The sequence below is a fragment of the Hyperolius riggenbachi genome, chromosome 7, assembly GCF_040937935.1.
Source record: "Hyperolius riggenbachi isolate aHypRig1 chromosome 7, aHypRig1.pri, whole genome shotgun sequence".
Classification (NCBI taxonomy): Eukaryota; Metazoa; Chordata; class Amphibia; order Anura; family Hyperoliidae; genus Hyperolius; species Hyperolius riggenbachi.
Window position 1 is genome coordinate 242,963,533 of NC_090652.1, and position 18,270 is coordinate 242,981,802.

At 44.2% G+C, this 18,270-nt stretch overlaps 1 protein-coding gene across 1 annotated transcript in view; it reads right to left on the reverse strand.

Moving 5' to 3' along the window:
* Window positions 1-18,270, reverse strand: part of PLEKHA3 (pleckstrin homology domain containing A3) — a 60,284-nt gene that overhangs the window by 29,305 nt on the left and 12,709 nt on the right. Inside the window, exon 2 of the mRNA XM_068245430.1 lies at window positions 1,796-1,912. Within this exon, the coding sequence (XP_068101531.1) occupies window positions 1,796-1,912 (117 nt within the window). The remainder of the gene's footprint in view (window positions 1-1,795; window positions 1,913-18,270) is intronic.

An 18,270-nucleotide genomic window follows, 5' to 3' on the forward strand; every position in this document is an offset into this window, starting at 1 on the left:
CATCTTACTTACAGCATGCCAACGCAGTGTTAACTGTAGGCTTGTTTCAGCTTGACTGAAGAGAAGCTGCAATGTCTCTTTACTTCAAGTTCTGGGGCTCAAGCAAAGCAGTAAAAAAGTGCTCATGCAGCAGGTGGACTAACTGGGCACCGTCCTAGGTGCCAACAGAAAATATCAGTATTTGGGCGACGGAGCAGAACTTTGGGCGCCAATTCAGCGCCTGCTATATATCGGGCACCAAAAATGCTGAGATTTTTCCATTGTGTGTGTGTGTGTGTGTATGGGGGGGGGTTAGGGCGTAGGGGGAGGGATGTTAGGTTCTGGCATTAGTTAGGTTTAGCCATTAGGTAGTGTCACTCTATTTACAAGGCACAGCCCACCACCATTCCACATGTGTGACATCAACAGAACAGGACAACTCCAGTGCTGGGTCACTCCCCCCATCTGCCCTCACTCACCCTGGTGTCCTCCTTAGGGCCGGAAATTCAAATGATCATTTAGTGAGGATAAAAGCATCACTGCTGCCAACACCAGCCTCCACATTTTCCAAGAAAACTGCCGGTGAATCAAAGCAGGTAAACACCAGTAGGAACACTGTGTCCGCAGGTGACCGCTTCTCAGATCTGCGACTCAAAGAATCCCTGCATTAGTAGTGTTGGAAGCAGTGGAGCTTGTATCACCCCTGCGCAATCAATACTACTTGTCTTGTGTAGAGGAAGAGAAGGCTGGCACTATGTAGATGCAACCCTCGAGCAGGGTCTGAGCAGCTGGTGGGAACTCTCTCCTTGAATTTGCGCAGTAGTGCAATATTCCATATGTGTGGAGAAAAATGATGAGCCAGCACTGCTACAAAGCAGCTTTAATGTCCAAATTCAATTAATGAATTTGGACAAAAAAGCAGCTTTGTAGCAGTGCCGGTTCATCATTTTTCTCCACACATATGCAATCAATACTACCTCTGGCCCAAAGGAGGACGCCAGAGTAAGTGTGGGCACATAGGGGGAGTAACCCAGCACTGGAGGTGTCCTGTCCTGTGGGTGTCACACTTGTGGAACGTTTGTGGGCTGTGCCTTGTAAATAGAGTTACACTATGTGTGGGTTTTCTCTCTTTTGCATATCATGCCTTGGTCAGAAGACACAGGAGGACAAAAATACACAAGAGTACAGTTTCCGAGGCAAAGGACTTGTGACTGGCTTGATTTTGTCTGTTGTGAACCTGGTTGACCTGGAGCACAGTCTTCAGAATTCTCTCTCTAGTTTATAGAAACAAAAAATTGCAAGGGGGATAGGGAGGGGAAAGGGGAGGAGATGGACAAGAAGAGAAAGGGAGGTTCTGAAAGGGAGGAGAGATAGAGGTGCTGCATGGGAGGAGAGAGGGAGATGCTAGAGGGGAGGAGCAGGGGAGGTACTGCAAGGGAAGGGATTTGCTTGAGGGGTGGGAGGTGCTCGAGGGGAGGGGAATGGGATGAAGAAGAGAGACAGAAACAAGAAATTGCAAGGGGGATAGGGAGGAGAAAGGGGTAGAGAGGGACAAGGAGCCAGAAGTAAGTTGCTGGAAAGGAGAAGAGAGGGAGATGCTGAAAGGAAGGAGAGAGTTAGGTGCTAGTGGGGAGGGACAGGGAGGTGCTGAAGGGGCAGTGAGGTGCTCAAGGGGAGAGGGAGGCAGAGAGGAGGAAAAAGGAGGAGGAGTAAAGAGAAGGGAAGGGAAACAAAATTGGAGAGACCTGCACACCACTGCACAAATCAGTAAAGAAGAGATTAATTACTTGATTAACTATAAACAAAAATTACTTACCCTTAATTTCACAGACAGACATTTTTATACTGCCTTTGCTGCCCTTGCAGACATCATCTTGGGAATCGTAATATGACAGAATGCCATTGTCTAGAACAAACCAGCGGGGCTGCCAACCTGAAAACAATGCACAGTGTCAATAAGATTCTCAAACTGTGGAGGCTTATCTGTCAAAATCAAACTATATAACATGTTAGGGCTAGTTAATTTATATTTGCTATTATCATTTTCACTCTTGCAGTATAAAAAAAAACAGGCATATATAAACCCTTCTGACCTTTTCAAATCATGATAGATCGATAGATAGATAGATAGATAGATACAGTGGTGTGAAAAACTATTTGCCCCCTTCCTGATTTCTTATTCTTTTGCATGTTTGTCACACTTAAATGTTTCTGCTCATCAAAAACCGTTAACTATTAGTCAAAGATAACATAATTGAACACAAAATGCTGTTTTAAATGATGGTTTTTATTATTTAGTGAGGAAAAAAAAACTCAAAACCTACATGGCCCTGTGTGAAAAAGTGATTGCCCCCCTTGTTAAAAAAGTTCAATTTCTGTAGTCACCCCCAGGCCTGATTACTGCCACACCTGTTTCAATCAAGAAATCACTTAAATAGGAGCTATCTGACACAGAGAAGTAGACCAAAAGCACCTCAAAAGCTAGACATCATGCCAAGATCCAAAGAAATTCAGGAACAAATGAGAACAAAAGTACTGTAATTGAGATCTATCGCCTGGTAAAGGTTATAAAGCCATTTCTAAAGCTTTGGGACTCCAGCGAACCACAGTGAGAGCCATTATCCACAAATGGCAAAAACATGGAACAGTGATGAACCTTCCCAGGAGTGGCTGGCCGACCAAAATTACCCCAAGAGCGCAGAGAAAACTCATCCGAGAGGCCACAAAAGACCCCAGGACAACATCTAAAGAACTGCAGGCCTCACTTGCCTCAATTAAGGTCAGTGTTCACAACTCCACCATAAGAAAGAGACTGGGCAAAAACGGCCTGCATGGCAGATATCCAAGGCGCAAACCACTTTTAAGCAAAAAGAACATTAAGGCTCGTCTCAATTTTGCTAAAAAAACATCTCAATGATTGCCAAGACTTGTGGGAAAATACCTTGTGGACCGCCGAGACAAAAGTTGAACTTTTTGGAGGGTGCGTGTCCTGTTAAATCTGTCGTAGAAGTAACACAGCATTTCAGCAAAAGAACATCATACCAACAGTAAAATATGGTGGTGGTAGTGTGATGGTCTAGGGTTGTTTTGCTGCTTCAGGACCTGGAAGGCTTGCTGTGATAGATGGAACCATGAATTCTACTGTCTACCAAAAAATCCTGAAGGAGAATGTCCGGCCATCTGTTCATCAACTCAAACTGAAGCGATATTGGGTGCTGCAGCAGGACAATGACCCAAAATACACCAGCAAATCCACCTCTGAATGGCTGAAGAAAAACAAAATGAAGACTTTGGAGTGGCCTAGTCAAAGCCCTGACCTGAATCCTATTGAGATGATGTGGCATGACCTTAAAAAGGCAGTTCATGTAGAAAACCCTCAAATAAAGCTGAATTACAACAATTCTGCAAAGATGAGTGGGCGAAAATTCCTCCAGAGCGCTGTAAAAGACTTGTTGCAAGTTATCGCAAACGCTTGATTGCAGTTATTGCTGCTAAGGGTGGCCCAACCAGTTATTAGGTTCAGGGGGCAATTTCTTTTTCACACAGGGCCATGTAGGTTTTGAGTTTTTTTCCTCACTAAATAATAAAAACCATCATTTAAAACTGCATTTTGTGTTCAATTATGTTATCTTTAACTAATGGTTAACGTTTTTTGATGAACAGAAACATTTAAGTGTGACAAACATGCAAAAGAATAAGAAATCAGGAAGGGGGCAAATAGTTTTTCACACCACTGTAGATAGATAGATAATATGGACGCTTCTATTTAATGCACCCTATATTAAACCTTTAATGAATAAGTACAGCAAAAAAAGGTGCTGCAAATTTTAATGTGCAAACATAAAGGTGGCCACTAACGATCCAATTTCTAGTGAAAAATCATTCAAGCGATCAGATAATTGTAATCGGAAGAAAAATCGTTCACTACACCATCATCGAACCAATCTTTGCTTCCTATCTATCACAAATCCAAATTTTGGTTTGACAAAAATCCAATCGGATGACTATTTTTATAATTGTTCGTAATCGACTGTGCCCATCAATGAAGATTATTTACAACCAATCCGATAAGAATTTCTGATTGCTCAAAACAATTTTGCGCTAGAAATTGAAGCATTAGTGGCCACTTAAAGAGGAACTATAGCCTAAACAAACATACTGTCATTAAGTTACATTAGTTATGTTAATTAACATAGATAGGTAATATAATCTCTTACCCACCCTGTTTTAAAAGAACAGGCAAATGTTTGATTTCATGAGGGCAGCCATCTTTTTGGTTGAAAAGTGACAGGGAGCATGAGACACAATTCCAACTGTTTTGTGTCCTGATCACCCCTCCCAGTTGCTAGGCAATGAGAACAATAACATAGGATATCCCATAATGCTTTGCACAGCATCAGGGGAAAAATGCCCAGGCAGTTTTCTTTGATGGGGCAGAGCTTAGCTTCTAATCAGCTAAAAATGAGGCTTTGGTATGAAAAACAAAGTTCTGAAGCTGTGCAACTGTTAGAGAAACATAAAGCCTTTTCAGTGCTGAGTAGATTTTTAGTCTGGAGGTTAACTTTAAGAGACCCCTGGGTGCATTGCTTCCCTGTGGTGACACCCACTGGATCAAGCTGGACCCTGATGGGGACACAGATTTACTTTCAGTTAAAGCATTTTGCTTAAAATTCTGATTAAAATGGAGCAAATGTCATGCTCCTCAGAAGAGAGGATCTACATGGTCGCTCAACTCTTCCTGCTTGCTACTCAGCCTGCATGGTTAGATAAAAGAGTTGATAACCATCTGTGGGCAGTAAGGAGGCTACTTAAAGGGAAAATGAAGTTAGTTTTAAAACAAACTGTTTCACTTACCTGGGGCTTTTGCAAGCCCCTAGCAGCTGTCCTGTCCCGCGCCAGTCCTCAATGATCCTCCGTTCTCCCGCCTCCAGCTACTTTCGGTTTTGCAGCCGATCCACGCCTCTGGCCATGCCTATCCTTCTTCACTTTCCAGTCCAAAATAAAGCCTTTGCAGACGGAAATGTGTAAAAAGGATACGCTTGGCAGGGCTGCGCAGGCCTCCACTTACAAATCGAGTAACTAAATAGAGCGACAGAGGGAGAACGGAGGATCACGGAGGACCAGCATGGGACAGGACGGCTGCTGGGGGCTTGCAGAAGCCCCAGGTAAGTGAAACAGTTTGTTTTAAAACTAACTTCAGTTCTGCTTTAAGTATTTAGATAAGGGGATGTCAAAGAGTACTTGCCCTTTTCATGATTGATTTTCTTTCACTATTTTTTTTTTATTTACTGTGCTTGATGGAGGTGACAGGCTACTAAAAATAAGACTACAATCAATAATGTAGGTATAGTGCATCAATGATCAGATCCTCATTAGAAGACATTTACCACACTTATCTTCAACAAAACTAAATACTGTAACTAAACTGTTACAGGCAAGAGGTCAGACTTTTGTGTCTTTTGCACATATGTTGTCAGGAGCGTATACCTTCCAACTTTTTTATATAAGAAAGGTTGCCTTTAAAGGTGTGTATACACATCATATTTTGATTGGCCAATTGTACTACTTCTTTGTAGTCTGAAGGCCAAGAGACTTTGATTACTGTAAATGGATTGAATAAGTAAGCTCTCATACAACATGGAAGTGGAAGAATTGGCCAATCACAATTGGATGTGTGTACCAAATGTAAAACTAGGAATTGGGTCAGCACCAATAGCTGGTGAATAATAGCCAAAAATATCAAAGGTAATATGAGTGTGCAGAAACAGATCACCAGCCTAAAGCCTTGTAGGAACCTTAGATTAAACTCAGTTGAGTCAGCCAATAACGATAGCTTCTGCAGAGTATGTAGCGTGTGAACAGTGGCTCCCAACCAACCCAACACACCCTCCCTTCACCCCAAACACCCCCCCCCTCCTCCCCGATGCCTTGGCGGCCCACCCGATTGGAGGATCAACGGCTGCGGGCATAGTTCTCCTGGCTTACCCCCCCACCAGCTCTGTGATGCCCCTCATATACAATTCCGTCAATGCTTGTCCCCACAGTATAGCAACAGAATGTGTCGCTAGCCTGAAGGCAAGCAATGCATCTCTACAGCTTCGACCTGTTCTGTGATGCGAGGGATCGAGGCATGATCCTAGCCTAGCGACAGTCCTCGTACGTATGTATGAGTCCTACATTACATCATTGTCACACCTCAAAGCACATATAAAGAATATTTTGAATAAGACTTAATTACATTAAAATTACATTAAACCCTCTCATCCCTTCTATACACCTATTTAAAAACTGAGAAGAAAGGTTAGAAAGTCACACACACATTTTAGTAGAAAATATACATATATTTACACAGATCTGTAATTAAAAGAGGGTCAAATAAAGGTGAAAGAAGCACAGAGGGACTCCGTACAAAAAGATGAACTATCACCCTCAACAAAGGCATAAAGCAAAGGGACCTGTGAAGATGGGCAGGGCATAGCCGAGCACAGCCATTCACATTACATGCTGGTTACACCGTCAGCCGAAGATTGCCAGCAAGTTCATTCTCCTCAAATAAAGATATCAGGGAATGTAAACTACTCATTCATAAATGTGATAACCAGCGTTTCTGCTGTGTTGTCAGTTTACACTTCCTGAACAGCTGATGACTGACTTTCAGGGGGGAAAAAAAAGGATGTATTCACTCCTTTCCAAAGACAAAGCTTCCTTCCAGCAAGTCAAACAGCTTTCAAGAACTACACTGTGTAGAGTGCAGGATTAGATGTCTTGTTTATCTTGGATTCATGTTTTCTTTACACATTTGGAGTTCAGCCATGGATAAGTAATTAGCGAGGGTTATAAAATGAAAGCAGATATGTGAAGGATCTCAGTGTACTGAACTATAGGTAGCAATGCATATCTTGTAGCTTCACCTCTCCAGCAGTAGGCATGATCAATGAGATGCAAATAATGTCATGTTCTTACAGGAGTATGTACATTTTGTGTTTAAAAGGATTTAATGAAGGTTTTTGTCTTTGAACAGTAAAGACATGAACATCTTCTAATACAAAATATAGCATAAAAAAACATTAATACTGGTAACCTGTACACGAAAACTTCAACTGGGTCATTTCAGAATGTGGACACATCTTGTGCCCATTCTGATGGTACCCAAGAACATATAGCTAGTCTGATCCATCAACTAGCGGTAGATGGTTGTGAGGGACCTGAGTGGCAGGAAAGAGAGAGGGGAGAGAGAAGGAGGAACCGAGAAGCAGCAGACCTGCAGGAAAGAAGAAGGGGGGGGGGGGGGGGGGGAGGGAGAGGGAGGAAGGATGTCCCTACAGCCTGGTCCAGGAGAGTTCAGGTACTGGATTATGTAAATTTTGTATGGAAATGTATCCATCTTGAAAATGGTCCAATCAATTTAAACCTTGGTGGGACTTGATTGGTCCATTTTCAGAGTGCATAATCCTACATGAACTCTGAATTATTTGCCCATCATTGATCATCCCTAGTCAGCAGTGCTGTCTTCACTACTGATAGGTTATTCATGTCACTAATATAAGGGGGCCAGTGCTGTAGAGACCATAGCGAGTTATAGCCGTGTGACACAATCTGTTGCTATGGCCTGGGGCAGAGGGACAACGGCGTGAGGCATGATTAAGTGGCTTCCAGCAGGATGGGTAAGGAGAGGAACAGTGCAATCAAGGATCGCTGTTGCTAAAGATTTGGGGGAAACTTGTATGCATGCTAGATTCTCGGCTGGCGGGCCCTTTCAGGACTGCTTTGGCCGAGTGTTACGTAGCATGTGTACCTAACTTTAGAGGCAGACATCAACTGTATAGAGTCAGGAAAGGTGGTCTGTTGCAGACAATGTCATTTTCCAGAATTTCCAGAAAACAAGATGGCAGCCCCCATGGCACAGGAACAATACACCCTGCAGCTCTGCACAGCAAGGTGAAGAAGTGCATTAGTAAAACAATATTATACAGGTTTGCAGAACATTGAAGACATGAGATCCAGTAAAGGAAACATTTTTACAGGTTTGTTGTAGAGCAGCACGGTCAAACAGTGCTAGGTGGAGGGAGAGGTCACTGTGGGTACTGGGGAGGGAGAGGTCAGTATGGGTCCTAGGTGGAGGGAGAGGTCACTGTGGGTGCTAGGGGGAGGGAGAGGTCACTGTGGGTGCTACGTGAAGGGAGAGGTCACTGTGGGTGCTGGGGAGGAAGAGGTCAGTATGAGTCCTAGGTGGAGGGAGCGGTCACTGTGGATGCTAGGTGGAGGGAGAAGTCACTGTGGGTGCTAGGTGGAGGGAGAGATCACTGTGGGAGCTGGGGGGTGGTAGAGGTCAGTATGGGTCCTAGGTGGAGGGAGAGGCAAGTATGCCACACTAGGATATCTGTCCAGGCCTCTTCACTTGAAAGTGTCCAAGGCTGGGGCGGAGCATCCAGAGTGTAGGCAGGACTTATCGCAGTCGGGGGCGGAGCTTATTTTGCATGGCTAGAGGGGTCTTTTTGGAAGATTTTAAAAAGGGGGGGTGCCTAGGCTCCCAGAGCACCCCCCTCTGCACGTGCCTGCGCAAGAACTCTTGCTGCGGCCCATCTGTTTGCTGTGTCAATCCACCTACTCTCACTGCTTCTGTCAGGCCCACCTCTTTCTCTCCACTCGGCTCTGCCCCCTAAACCTTTATTTCTTCTCTGTGGTTTTTTTTTCAGGCTCACTATGCTTTTCTCCACTCTGCTCTGCCCCTTCCAGACCAAAACTCTCAGGAGCTTGGCCCTCCATTTACATGAAGTTGGACAGCACTGCTTTAGTGCAAACCCGAGTTAAAAAATAAACTTCTGGAGATAAATACTGGTAATTGTATCTGTAACACTAGTTCAAAATAAAACCTTTAAGGGCTGAACACAGCAAAATGATGACCTTTTGAACCTTAACCTTTTCATAAATGTCAAGCTTGAGGCTACTTGCACACCAAGACGTTGCGTTAGGTGCTACGTTAAGGTCGCATAACGTGCACCTAACGCAAGGCCTGGTGCTCTTCGATGTGGACGTCAGAGTGAGCCGCGTTGTGCAGCTCACTCTGGCGTCCGTGATGCCGTGATGCGTACTCTTGGACGCATGCGGCATCACGAGGGCCCGCCGGCCAATCGCCGCACAGAGCGGCCGCCCCAGGAAGTAAAGACTGCACGTCACAACGTGCAGTGAATATTAATTAGCCATGTGCCTGGCCACTCTCCGCTCCTCCCCAACATGACTGCGTATGTGAAAACAGTCTAACGCGGCTTAAGCCGCTGTAACGCCGTAGCAGGCTGCACTTTCGGAAGAACGTGCAGCGTTACATGTAACGCAATGTGGGCAGTGTGAACAGCCCACTTGTGTTACATTGCTGTACGTTGGGGGAGCGTTACAGGCTGCACTAACGTGCGCCTGTAACGTCCCTGTGTGTAAGCAGCCTTAAAGAGAACCTGTACTGAGTAAAATTATTTAAAATAAACACTCAAGGTAACTTCAAATGAACATTACATAATTACCTTGCAATCACTTCCTCTCAGAAGCTCACCATTTACTTCTGACAATGATCCCTTCCAGTTCTGACAACATTTTGTCAGAACTGAAATATATCAGTTGCTCTCAGTTATATATCAGTTGCTGTCTGTTACAGCTGAGCGGAGAACTGATGTGTCCATGTTTCCCTATGGCTCAAGTGGGTGATGTTACAGTTTAACTGTGTGCTGACCAGAAAGCTGTTATAATGTAATGGCCATTTTCAAAATGGAGGACGGAGAATTCCATTGATCACAGTGGACAAACAGGACACAGGAGAGGAAAAAGAGATTGAGGAGTAGACTACACAGGAGGGAAGTATGACTTGTGTATGCTTATTTTGACTTTTAATTTTCAGTTCAGGTTTTCTTTAAGTGTTTAACTGACTCCCAATTATTGAATGAATTAAGATACAGTACTATAGAATACTTTAAGTGCCGGAGTATGACCATTTTTTTTAAATTGTTAATTGCTCCCTCAAAACTCACTTTTTCCAACAAGCATACGCTCTAACTTAGGCCATTCCCCCTTCGACCTCTGGCCAAGTTGTACTTTCTACTAGATAACCTAAAAACACACTGCCCCTAGGCATGAACATTGTATATATCCCCACCTGTCCCTCTCTATTCCTTTAGATTGTAAGCTCGCAAGGGCAGGGCTCTCCCACCCTTTTGTGTCTTGGAATTTGTTATTCATCTTGTGGCTTGCAATTTGTTGTACATTGTATTTATCATGTTACGTTTGGCATTGTAATTACCAATTCTGTATTTTGTCCCAATTCTGTACACTGGTGTATACCATTGACTATATTATTTTGTACCCCATGTTTGTACAGCTTTGTGCAGCTCCAAGGAATATGGTTGTGCTGTATAAATCAATAACAATATTGTAAACTTCTTTTACAGTAAACCACTTTTTCCTGGTCCCTTGGAGTTTACTAATAAAGGATTCTACTGTATTACTTTTCATAGTTTTCCCATTGTGCTACTAAAAGGACATCTAAAATAAACCTAGGGCTCAATTCACAAAGGCGTGCTAACATAGTTAGCATGCCTAACAGCTTTGGACGTGCAAACTAGGGTGCAAAGTAGTTTACACGTCTAAAGCTGTTACAGATCGCTCACAAAGTTTAGTGCTGCACGGTGCGCGCAAAACGTAGCACCCAGCGTGCTAAGTACGCTTTATCAGGCTATTTAATACGTGCTAAGGGGCTTTTCACTGGCGTGCTAACACTTAGCCCCCTTTAGTGAATCAAGCCCCTAGATCCATAATTTTTACTTGTTTAATCGGAGACTTCACCATTCAGTTTTTAGTTTAGCTACCACCAGAACACACTCTTAGGCATCCAGCATAATCTTCAGCACACGACTGGTGGTTTGAAGTGAGTCCAGGTTCAGTCGCATTGTAGTGTGACTTGCTGCAATACACTGCAGCCGTTACATCATACTACAATGCACCACTGTGAACATAGCCTTACAGTGTGGACACACCTCTTGATTTAAGTCGTCCCCGTGGGCGACATCATCTGCTGGCCTGTACAGATGCATGAGGAAGGGCTCCACCCAAAACATGTAGTGTGTTCATTTGTATAGTATTGTGTTGCAGCATACAGCCTGCAGAGTGCCATGTCTTTTTTTGTCATATGGTTACTGGATTGACAGAATTGGTGTACCTGTTGGATGCCGAGCACTGGCTGATCGGTTACTCACCGATTAGTTACCCAAGGTCAGAAGTTTTTTCTTTGCTGTAGAGATGCATGTCAGCTGTGTAGCTAACAACGAGTACTGTAGCTATGTGGCGGGGCAATGGAGTGGAACGTGTGTGACGTCACGCGGCGGGTGGGGAAGAGGCGCAGACAATACGATTGTCCGTTGTGAGCGTGAGTTGATTTGCTGGACGGAACACTCGCAGGTTGCGGGTCGTTATACACGCAGCTGAGCCGGTCGTTATTGGCCGCCTTAGTCTAGGGTGTCTACTGGTTTTAAAGGGATTCTGTGGATGTTATTAAAAACAAAAACTGACACTTACCTAGGGCTTCTACCGGCCCCCTGCAGCTGTCCTGTACCATGACATCCTCTACGATCCTCCGTTCCCCGCCGCCGGTCACGGTCCAATTATTGGTCTAACTAGAGGCGAATACAACTGCGCCTGGGCGGCCGCGCGTGACCTGGCTCCCGCTCGCGTTTCCGGGAGGTTATTGCGGAAATTTTCGCATACTGCACCTGTGCAGTAAGCTCCCGGAGACACGAGCAAGAGCTAAGATGCGCGTGGCCTCGCAGGCACAGTTGTATTCATCTTATTCATCTTATTAGACAAATAATTGGACCGTGACCGGCAGCAGGGAACGGAGGATCGTAAAGGACAGCGTGGGACAGAACAGCTGCAGGGGGCCAGTAGAAGCCCCAGGTCAGTGTCAGATTTTGTTTTTAATAACATACACAGAACCCCATTAAGTCTATAACTGTGGTAGATTGTGTGCTCCTCTAAGGGACAATTAGTGACATGACTATGGACTATAAATACATAAGCTCTATATAAATACAAAATAATAATAATAAGCAATAGCTCAGTCTGAGTTCAGATACTATATTTGACACAGATAAATCTAATAATGGAAATAACTTACTCTGCAAACAGCACAGAAAATCCAATTATAATATTAGCATAGAACAGATTATCTTGGCTTCCAGCACTGGGAACTTATAACAAGTACTGTGCAATGTTTGAGAGAAGAGAGAGGGATAGAAAGACTGAGCTGCATAGATATTCCCTAAAAGTTTCGCCAGACAGAGCAATGCAATTTAGATTTCTTGAAATGGGCTATTCAGTTACGCAAACAGCAAGTTGAAATTCAGCATTCCCGCACTGAGTGCTAGGAGAAACTTGGGGTAGGCTTTTCTGACTGAGTTACAGTGCAGTAACACAAGCATTGCAGATCGTCTACTAAAGCTACATACCCACCAGAAGACCACGGAAGATGGATCGGGGAGATCAGTGGCGACAAGCGATCTGATGAACAATCATTCCCCAATCCATTTTCCGCATTCGAGAACGTGGGTACAAACGAGGGGTGCAAATGCATTGTTGGACGATCATGGTTGTTAGTGCGGGGGTCAATGGCGATCATTCCGACCATGCACCACTGCATCTGTCATGGCGGTCGTTTAAAGCGAACAATTAACGTGTGCAATCGTCCATCATTGAACTTCGTTAAACTTAAGTTAAACGATGTTGTGCGATATTGCAAAAAATAATTTGTCGCAATTGGTAGATATGGGCCTTAACTAATCTGCCCATCATAAACTGAAATCTGATTGGTTGTCACAGGTTATTAAAAGCCATTACAGTAAACATTTGACAATCTGCTTTAAAGAGAACTTTAACTGTAAAAAAATAAATAAAGAGTTTTACTTACCTGGGGCATCTATCAGCCCCCTGCAACCATCCTGTGCCCTCACAGTCACTCATGGCTCCTCTGGTCCCCTACTGTCAGCCAGTTTTGTTTTTTGCCGACTGGGAGTCGGCCGGCTGCCATGCGTACGTTTTTACGCATCCCTGCTGGTGCAGGAAGCTATTGCAGACATCAACAAGTACATTTTTACGCGTTACGGGTGTAATGCGTAAAATTTTACGCATCCCACCCGTAACGTGTAAAAATGTACTTGTTGATGTCTGCAATAGCTTCCTGCACCAGCAGGGATGCGTAAAAACGTACGCATGGTGGCCGGCCAACTCCCAGTCTGCATAAACGAAACTAGCTGACAGCGGGGGACCAGAGGAGCCATGAGTGACTGTGAGGGCACAGGATGGTTGCAGGGGGCTGGTAGATGCCCCAGGTAAGTAAAACTCTTTTTTTACAGTTAAGGTTCCCTTTAAGTCACTGTAAAGCAACTTGTGTAATAATAGCAGAATAAAATCATCTACATAGTTTTGTATCAAAATAGGTTTAGAAATGGCACTTTTTTGCAGGTTAAAGCATACCTGAACTGAATTGTAACATGTTGAGATAAACATGGATACCTACATACAGAACTAAGCCTGCATTGTTCCCTTCCTTACCCCGCCTTTGAAAACTGCTCCATCGCACTTAGCCCTGTCATTCCTCCCTTCTTTTCCATAAAGACAGAACATGTCGCTAGGCCTAGAAACACATCTGTACAACATTAGGGCCCTACTGTGTCACCCACAGGAGCAACTTTGATCCTGGTGGGGGTGGCATAAACTGAATACAAATTGCGCATTTGAAAATAAATTTAGAACTTCCCTGCTTTATTTATTTCTTTTTGCATTGAAAGTTAATAGACTTATATAGAATAGTGCATTATATTTGTAAATGAAGCAGTCAAAGTCATTTATGGCTGTCCTGAAAGGCAAACAGAAGCAAATTAGTTTTATCTGGGAGAGCAAACATTGCTGATAACAAGAGAGAGCTGAAAGTTTAAATGATTATCATTTCCTTTTTGTTGGCACCTGAATAAACCAGAATGTACATCACACTGATATGGCTACTTTGCAAACTTTAGACTTTAATTCCTTAGAGCTCGTTTCCACTAGGGGAGATTTGCAGCGAATTCTTGCACACAAATCCAAAAGTGCAAGCGCAGCCCATTGAAATCAATAGGCTGCTTCTGCATATGCGTGCATGGGGGAAAAAAAAATTAAGCACTGTCAGAGATTTTCGGACAACACATCCGAATCCCTATGAGTCTCATGCGTAATCACAAAGCACAAGCCCCGTTGTCCGTCTCGCAAACAGGCGCTAGGCACAAGTGGAAACCCGCCCTTAAACTGAAAAGTGGAATATGAGACTACAGGGGGGTTCTGTATAACATTGCTTCTACAAATACAATGAATCATCTCATAAGCGTATTTTCAGCTCATGTTTACTTTAAATCTGAAAATGATAAAACCATCTTAAATGAAGTTTGTAAAAAGGGAACCTCTGCATGCAAATATTTGTGATTATTCAAGAAAAAAAAATACAAGAGGAAGTTCTTAGCTTGTTATCCATTTGCAAACAACACTGCATGCAGTAAAGGCTTCGTCAGGTACAGAGCGCAACACCTCTCCTAAACCACTACCAATTTGCTGCTAATGCTGTTCAAAGAGTTGCTGCAAAGTCAGCATCAGCAACTTGGAGCTCCATAGACTTGAAATGTAGCCACTGCAAACGCAGCAGAGTTCCAAACTACTGCGGGTGTGATATCAGCAACAGACAGAACAGACAGCCAACAGAACAGTCATCTTGGCAGACCCCTAGCAACCTGAAGAAGATTTAGCACTCCTCTTTACTCCATGCTTGCTGAAATGCTAATAAGAGCGGCACGGGGCGTACCTATTATCCAGCCGCTTGGAGATTTGGGTGCAGGATAGAGCCAATAAACGGCTTACCCTGCTCCTGCACAAGTCCCGGCGGAATTAATTAATGTACTATTCCCCCTCCAGGCTGCCATGAATAGTGGGGGAAAGATGTAATTCGGTTCCCAGCTGCGCTGTTTTTACAGCGTTCGGCACAGGGATCATAAGCCCTACATAGACAAACAATAAAAGGGGAAAGGATTCTTAATGCTGGGAACACACAATGCAATTTCTAAGTTCTACCGTGTGTAAAGGGATCGATTTTCCGATGATAACTTGACAAAATTGATCCATTTCTTGATCGGAACCAGATCGGACATGTAGTAAATCACCCGATTCCCGTCGATCAGGCAGGAAATTGCATTGCGTGTCCCCAGCATTACAGCAGGGGTGACAAACTCAAATACTCACAGAGCCGAAATGAAAAACTGGGACCAAGTCGCGGGTCATCCTCAATCTTTTCTAGTGGCCACATCCCTCCCTCATACAGATCCCTGGTGTCTAATGGCCCAACTCTCTCTCCCATACAGTTGCTTTGTGTCTAATAACCCTTGTCTCTCTCCTATACAGTTCCCTGGTGTCTAATGGCCCAACTCTCTCTCCCATACAGTTGCTTTGTGTCTAATAACCTTCGTCTCTCTCCTATACAGTTCCCTGGTGTCTAATGGCCCACCTCTCTCTCCCACACAAATGCCTGGTGTCTAATTGGCCCACCTCCCTCCCCTATACAGTTCTCTGGTGTCTAATGTATAAGCAAAAATCAGCACACACTATAGCTAGTGTATGCAGACATTCTACTATTACACTTTGAAATGGAGGATTTCAATCAACGCCAATACATGGCAGCCAGTGATATTTCATTCATGTCTGGTTTGGCACAGCAGTAGGCATTGTGCAATGGGGATTGGGGGAGGGGAGAGGCAGAAGGCACCCAAGGACAAAGCAGTGGGCAGAGAATATCTGGCCAGGCTGTTGTTTGTAGCATGAATTATGTTGGGTGCCAAAGATGAAGGATGCCTGTAGAGACAAATACAGTTTGATGTCTGAGTAAAGGAGCAGAGAGAGATACAAAATCATAATATAAGAGATGCCCAAGATGACTTCTTATTGATTTAAACGTATCCTTCATTTTCTGTAGTGCTGTATAATGCAATTACAAGATATGGGTGCATTAGACAGAGCAAATACAACATAATTATGACAATTTATAAGAAATGTACTACGATACAAAAAATGTAGTTGCAATAAATGGGGCAGGGAGCCCTACCCTTGTGAGCTTACAATCTAATCTTATTTCTGCATCTAGTCATACTAGTCTCTCAGGAAGCTGAAAACCTTAGGGCCCTTTTTCACTATATCAGCTGCTGTCAGTTATAACTGAAAGGAAAACTGATGTGCAAGGTATTGTTCATGTTTCCTTATGGCCCAATCTACATTACGGGTTAACGGAGTGTGGACCCGGAAGCTGTTATGGGAACATGGCAATTTTTTTAAATGGAGGACAGATAATTCCATTAATTACAGAGGACAAACAAGACATGAGAGGAGAAAGATTGTTGAACAGACTACGCAGGAGGTAAGTATGACATATGTATGTTTATTTTGACTTTTATTTTTCAGTTCAGATTTGCTTTAAACGCCACAACTTTAAGCACAACACTGAGAAGCAGTTATATGCGATTACCTTCTGTTTTTATGGATGCCAAATTGTCACGATAAGATATAAAAAGAGTTCCTGTTGGATTTGAAAAACAGACACTTCCTCTTTCAGTGATTAATCAATTCTATTCACAGAACCTAAAGGAAAACTTAAGTCAAAAAAAAAAAAATGACATTTACTCACCTGGGGCATCCCTCAGCACCCCGAAGCTGGATGGTGCCCTCGCAGCCCCGCTCCGATCGTCCTGTCCCCGCCGGCGGCTACTTCCGGTTCGGCGACAGCCGCCGACAGGCTGGGAACGCGGCTGTTTTTCCGCGTTCCCAGCCGCTGCTATCACCCTCTATGCTGCTATAGCGTATAGCAGCATAGAGGGTGATAGCAGCGGCTGGGAACGCGGAAAAACAGCCGCGTTCCCAGCCTGTCGGCGGCTGTCGCCGAACCGGAAGTAGCGGCCGGCGGGGACAGGACGATCGGAGCGGGGCTGCGAGGGCACCATCCAGCTTCGGGGTGCTGAGGGATGCCCCAGGTGAGTAAATGTCATTTTTTTTTTTTGACTTAAGTTTTCCTTTAAATTCAGAATTGAAGCAGGAACAGATTAACCAGCTGTCCACAATTTCCAGATGGACTTCCTTTTCCTTCTATCACTGAGAACGAGGAACTGTATCCACATATTATGGTGGACTAATGTCAGTCATTCTCATTCATAGCATATGTAGAAGTGTGGGCACAGCTGAGGGACAATGAAATTACAAACGCTACAGACTACCAATCCCACATTCACCTCATGCAACTATCAGACAAATGGTGAGCACAGTCTTGCAAGAGCAACGGAACTTTCCAAGCTCTATGCAGCAGCCCAGTCAGGTAGCTCCCTGCTATTTTATTGTTCTTAGCTATAATGATACTGTCCTTCAAACTGTACTGCCAATAATCTGCTTTTCTCATCAACTCCTGACTCAAATAGGGAAGTTGGACAGATAGCTAGAGAGAGTGGTTAAACATGTCTACAGCTGATAAGCTTTGAAAAACAAAAATGTACTAAAAAAGGTATAAATTACAAATGTCATTCCTGTCCAATGCAAAATCGAATCTTGCTACATTTAAAGTACCCTACAAAGGAGGGTTCTCAGGCGCATACATATGAAAACGGCGCCGGTAGACTTGGGCGCAGGATACAGCTACTATATGGCTGATCCTGCTTCTGCACAAGTCCGTGCCGTGTTAAATTACTATTCCCCCTCCAGGCCGCCATGGATAGTGGGGGAATGATATAATTCGGCTTTCATCGATTGCTTGAGGCTGAATTATTGTGTTTTTTAACCTCCCTGCTGTTCTAATTATCTGCTGCGCATGGCAGCGGGAGGGTTTTTTTTTGCTATTTTTTTTTTTTAGCATGTAGCTAGCCTAGCGCTAGCTACATGCTTCCCCCCTCCCTTCGCTATCCCTCCCAACTCTCGGATCCCCTCCGGCGCAAATACCCAACAGGAAATCCCGTTCTGAACGGGATTTCCTGTATGGGCTTCCCCCGTCACCATGGCGACGATCGGACTGACGTCATGATGTCAGACGGAGTCCCGATCCACCCCTCAGCGCTGCCTGGCACTGATTGGCCAGGCTGCGCAAGGGGTCCGGAGGGGGGGGGGCTGGGCGGCGCAGCACGGCGGGTAGCGGCGGAACGGCGGCGAGCGGATGTTACAAGCAGCTAGCAAAGTGCTAGCTGCATGTAACAAAAAAAAATTATGCAA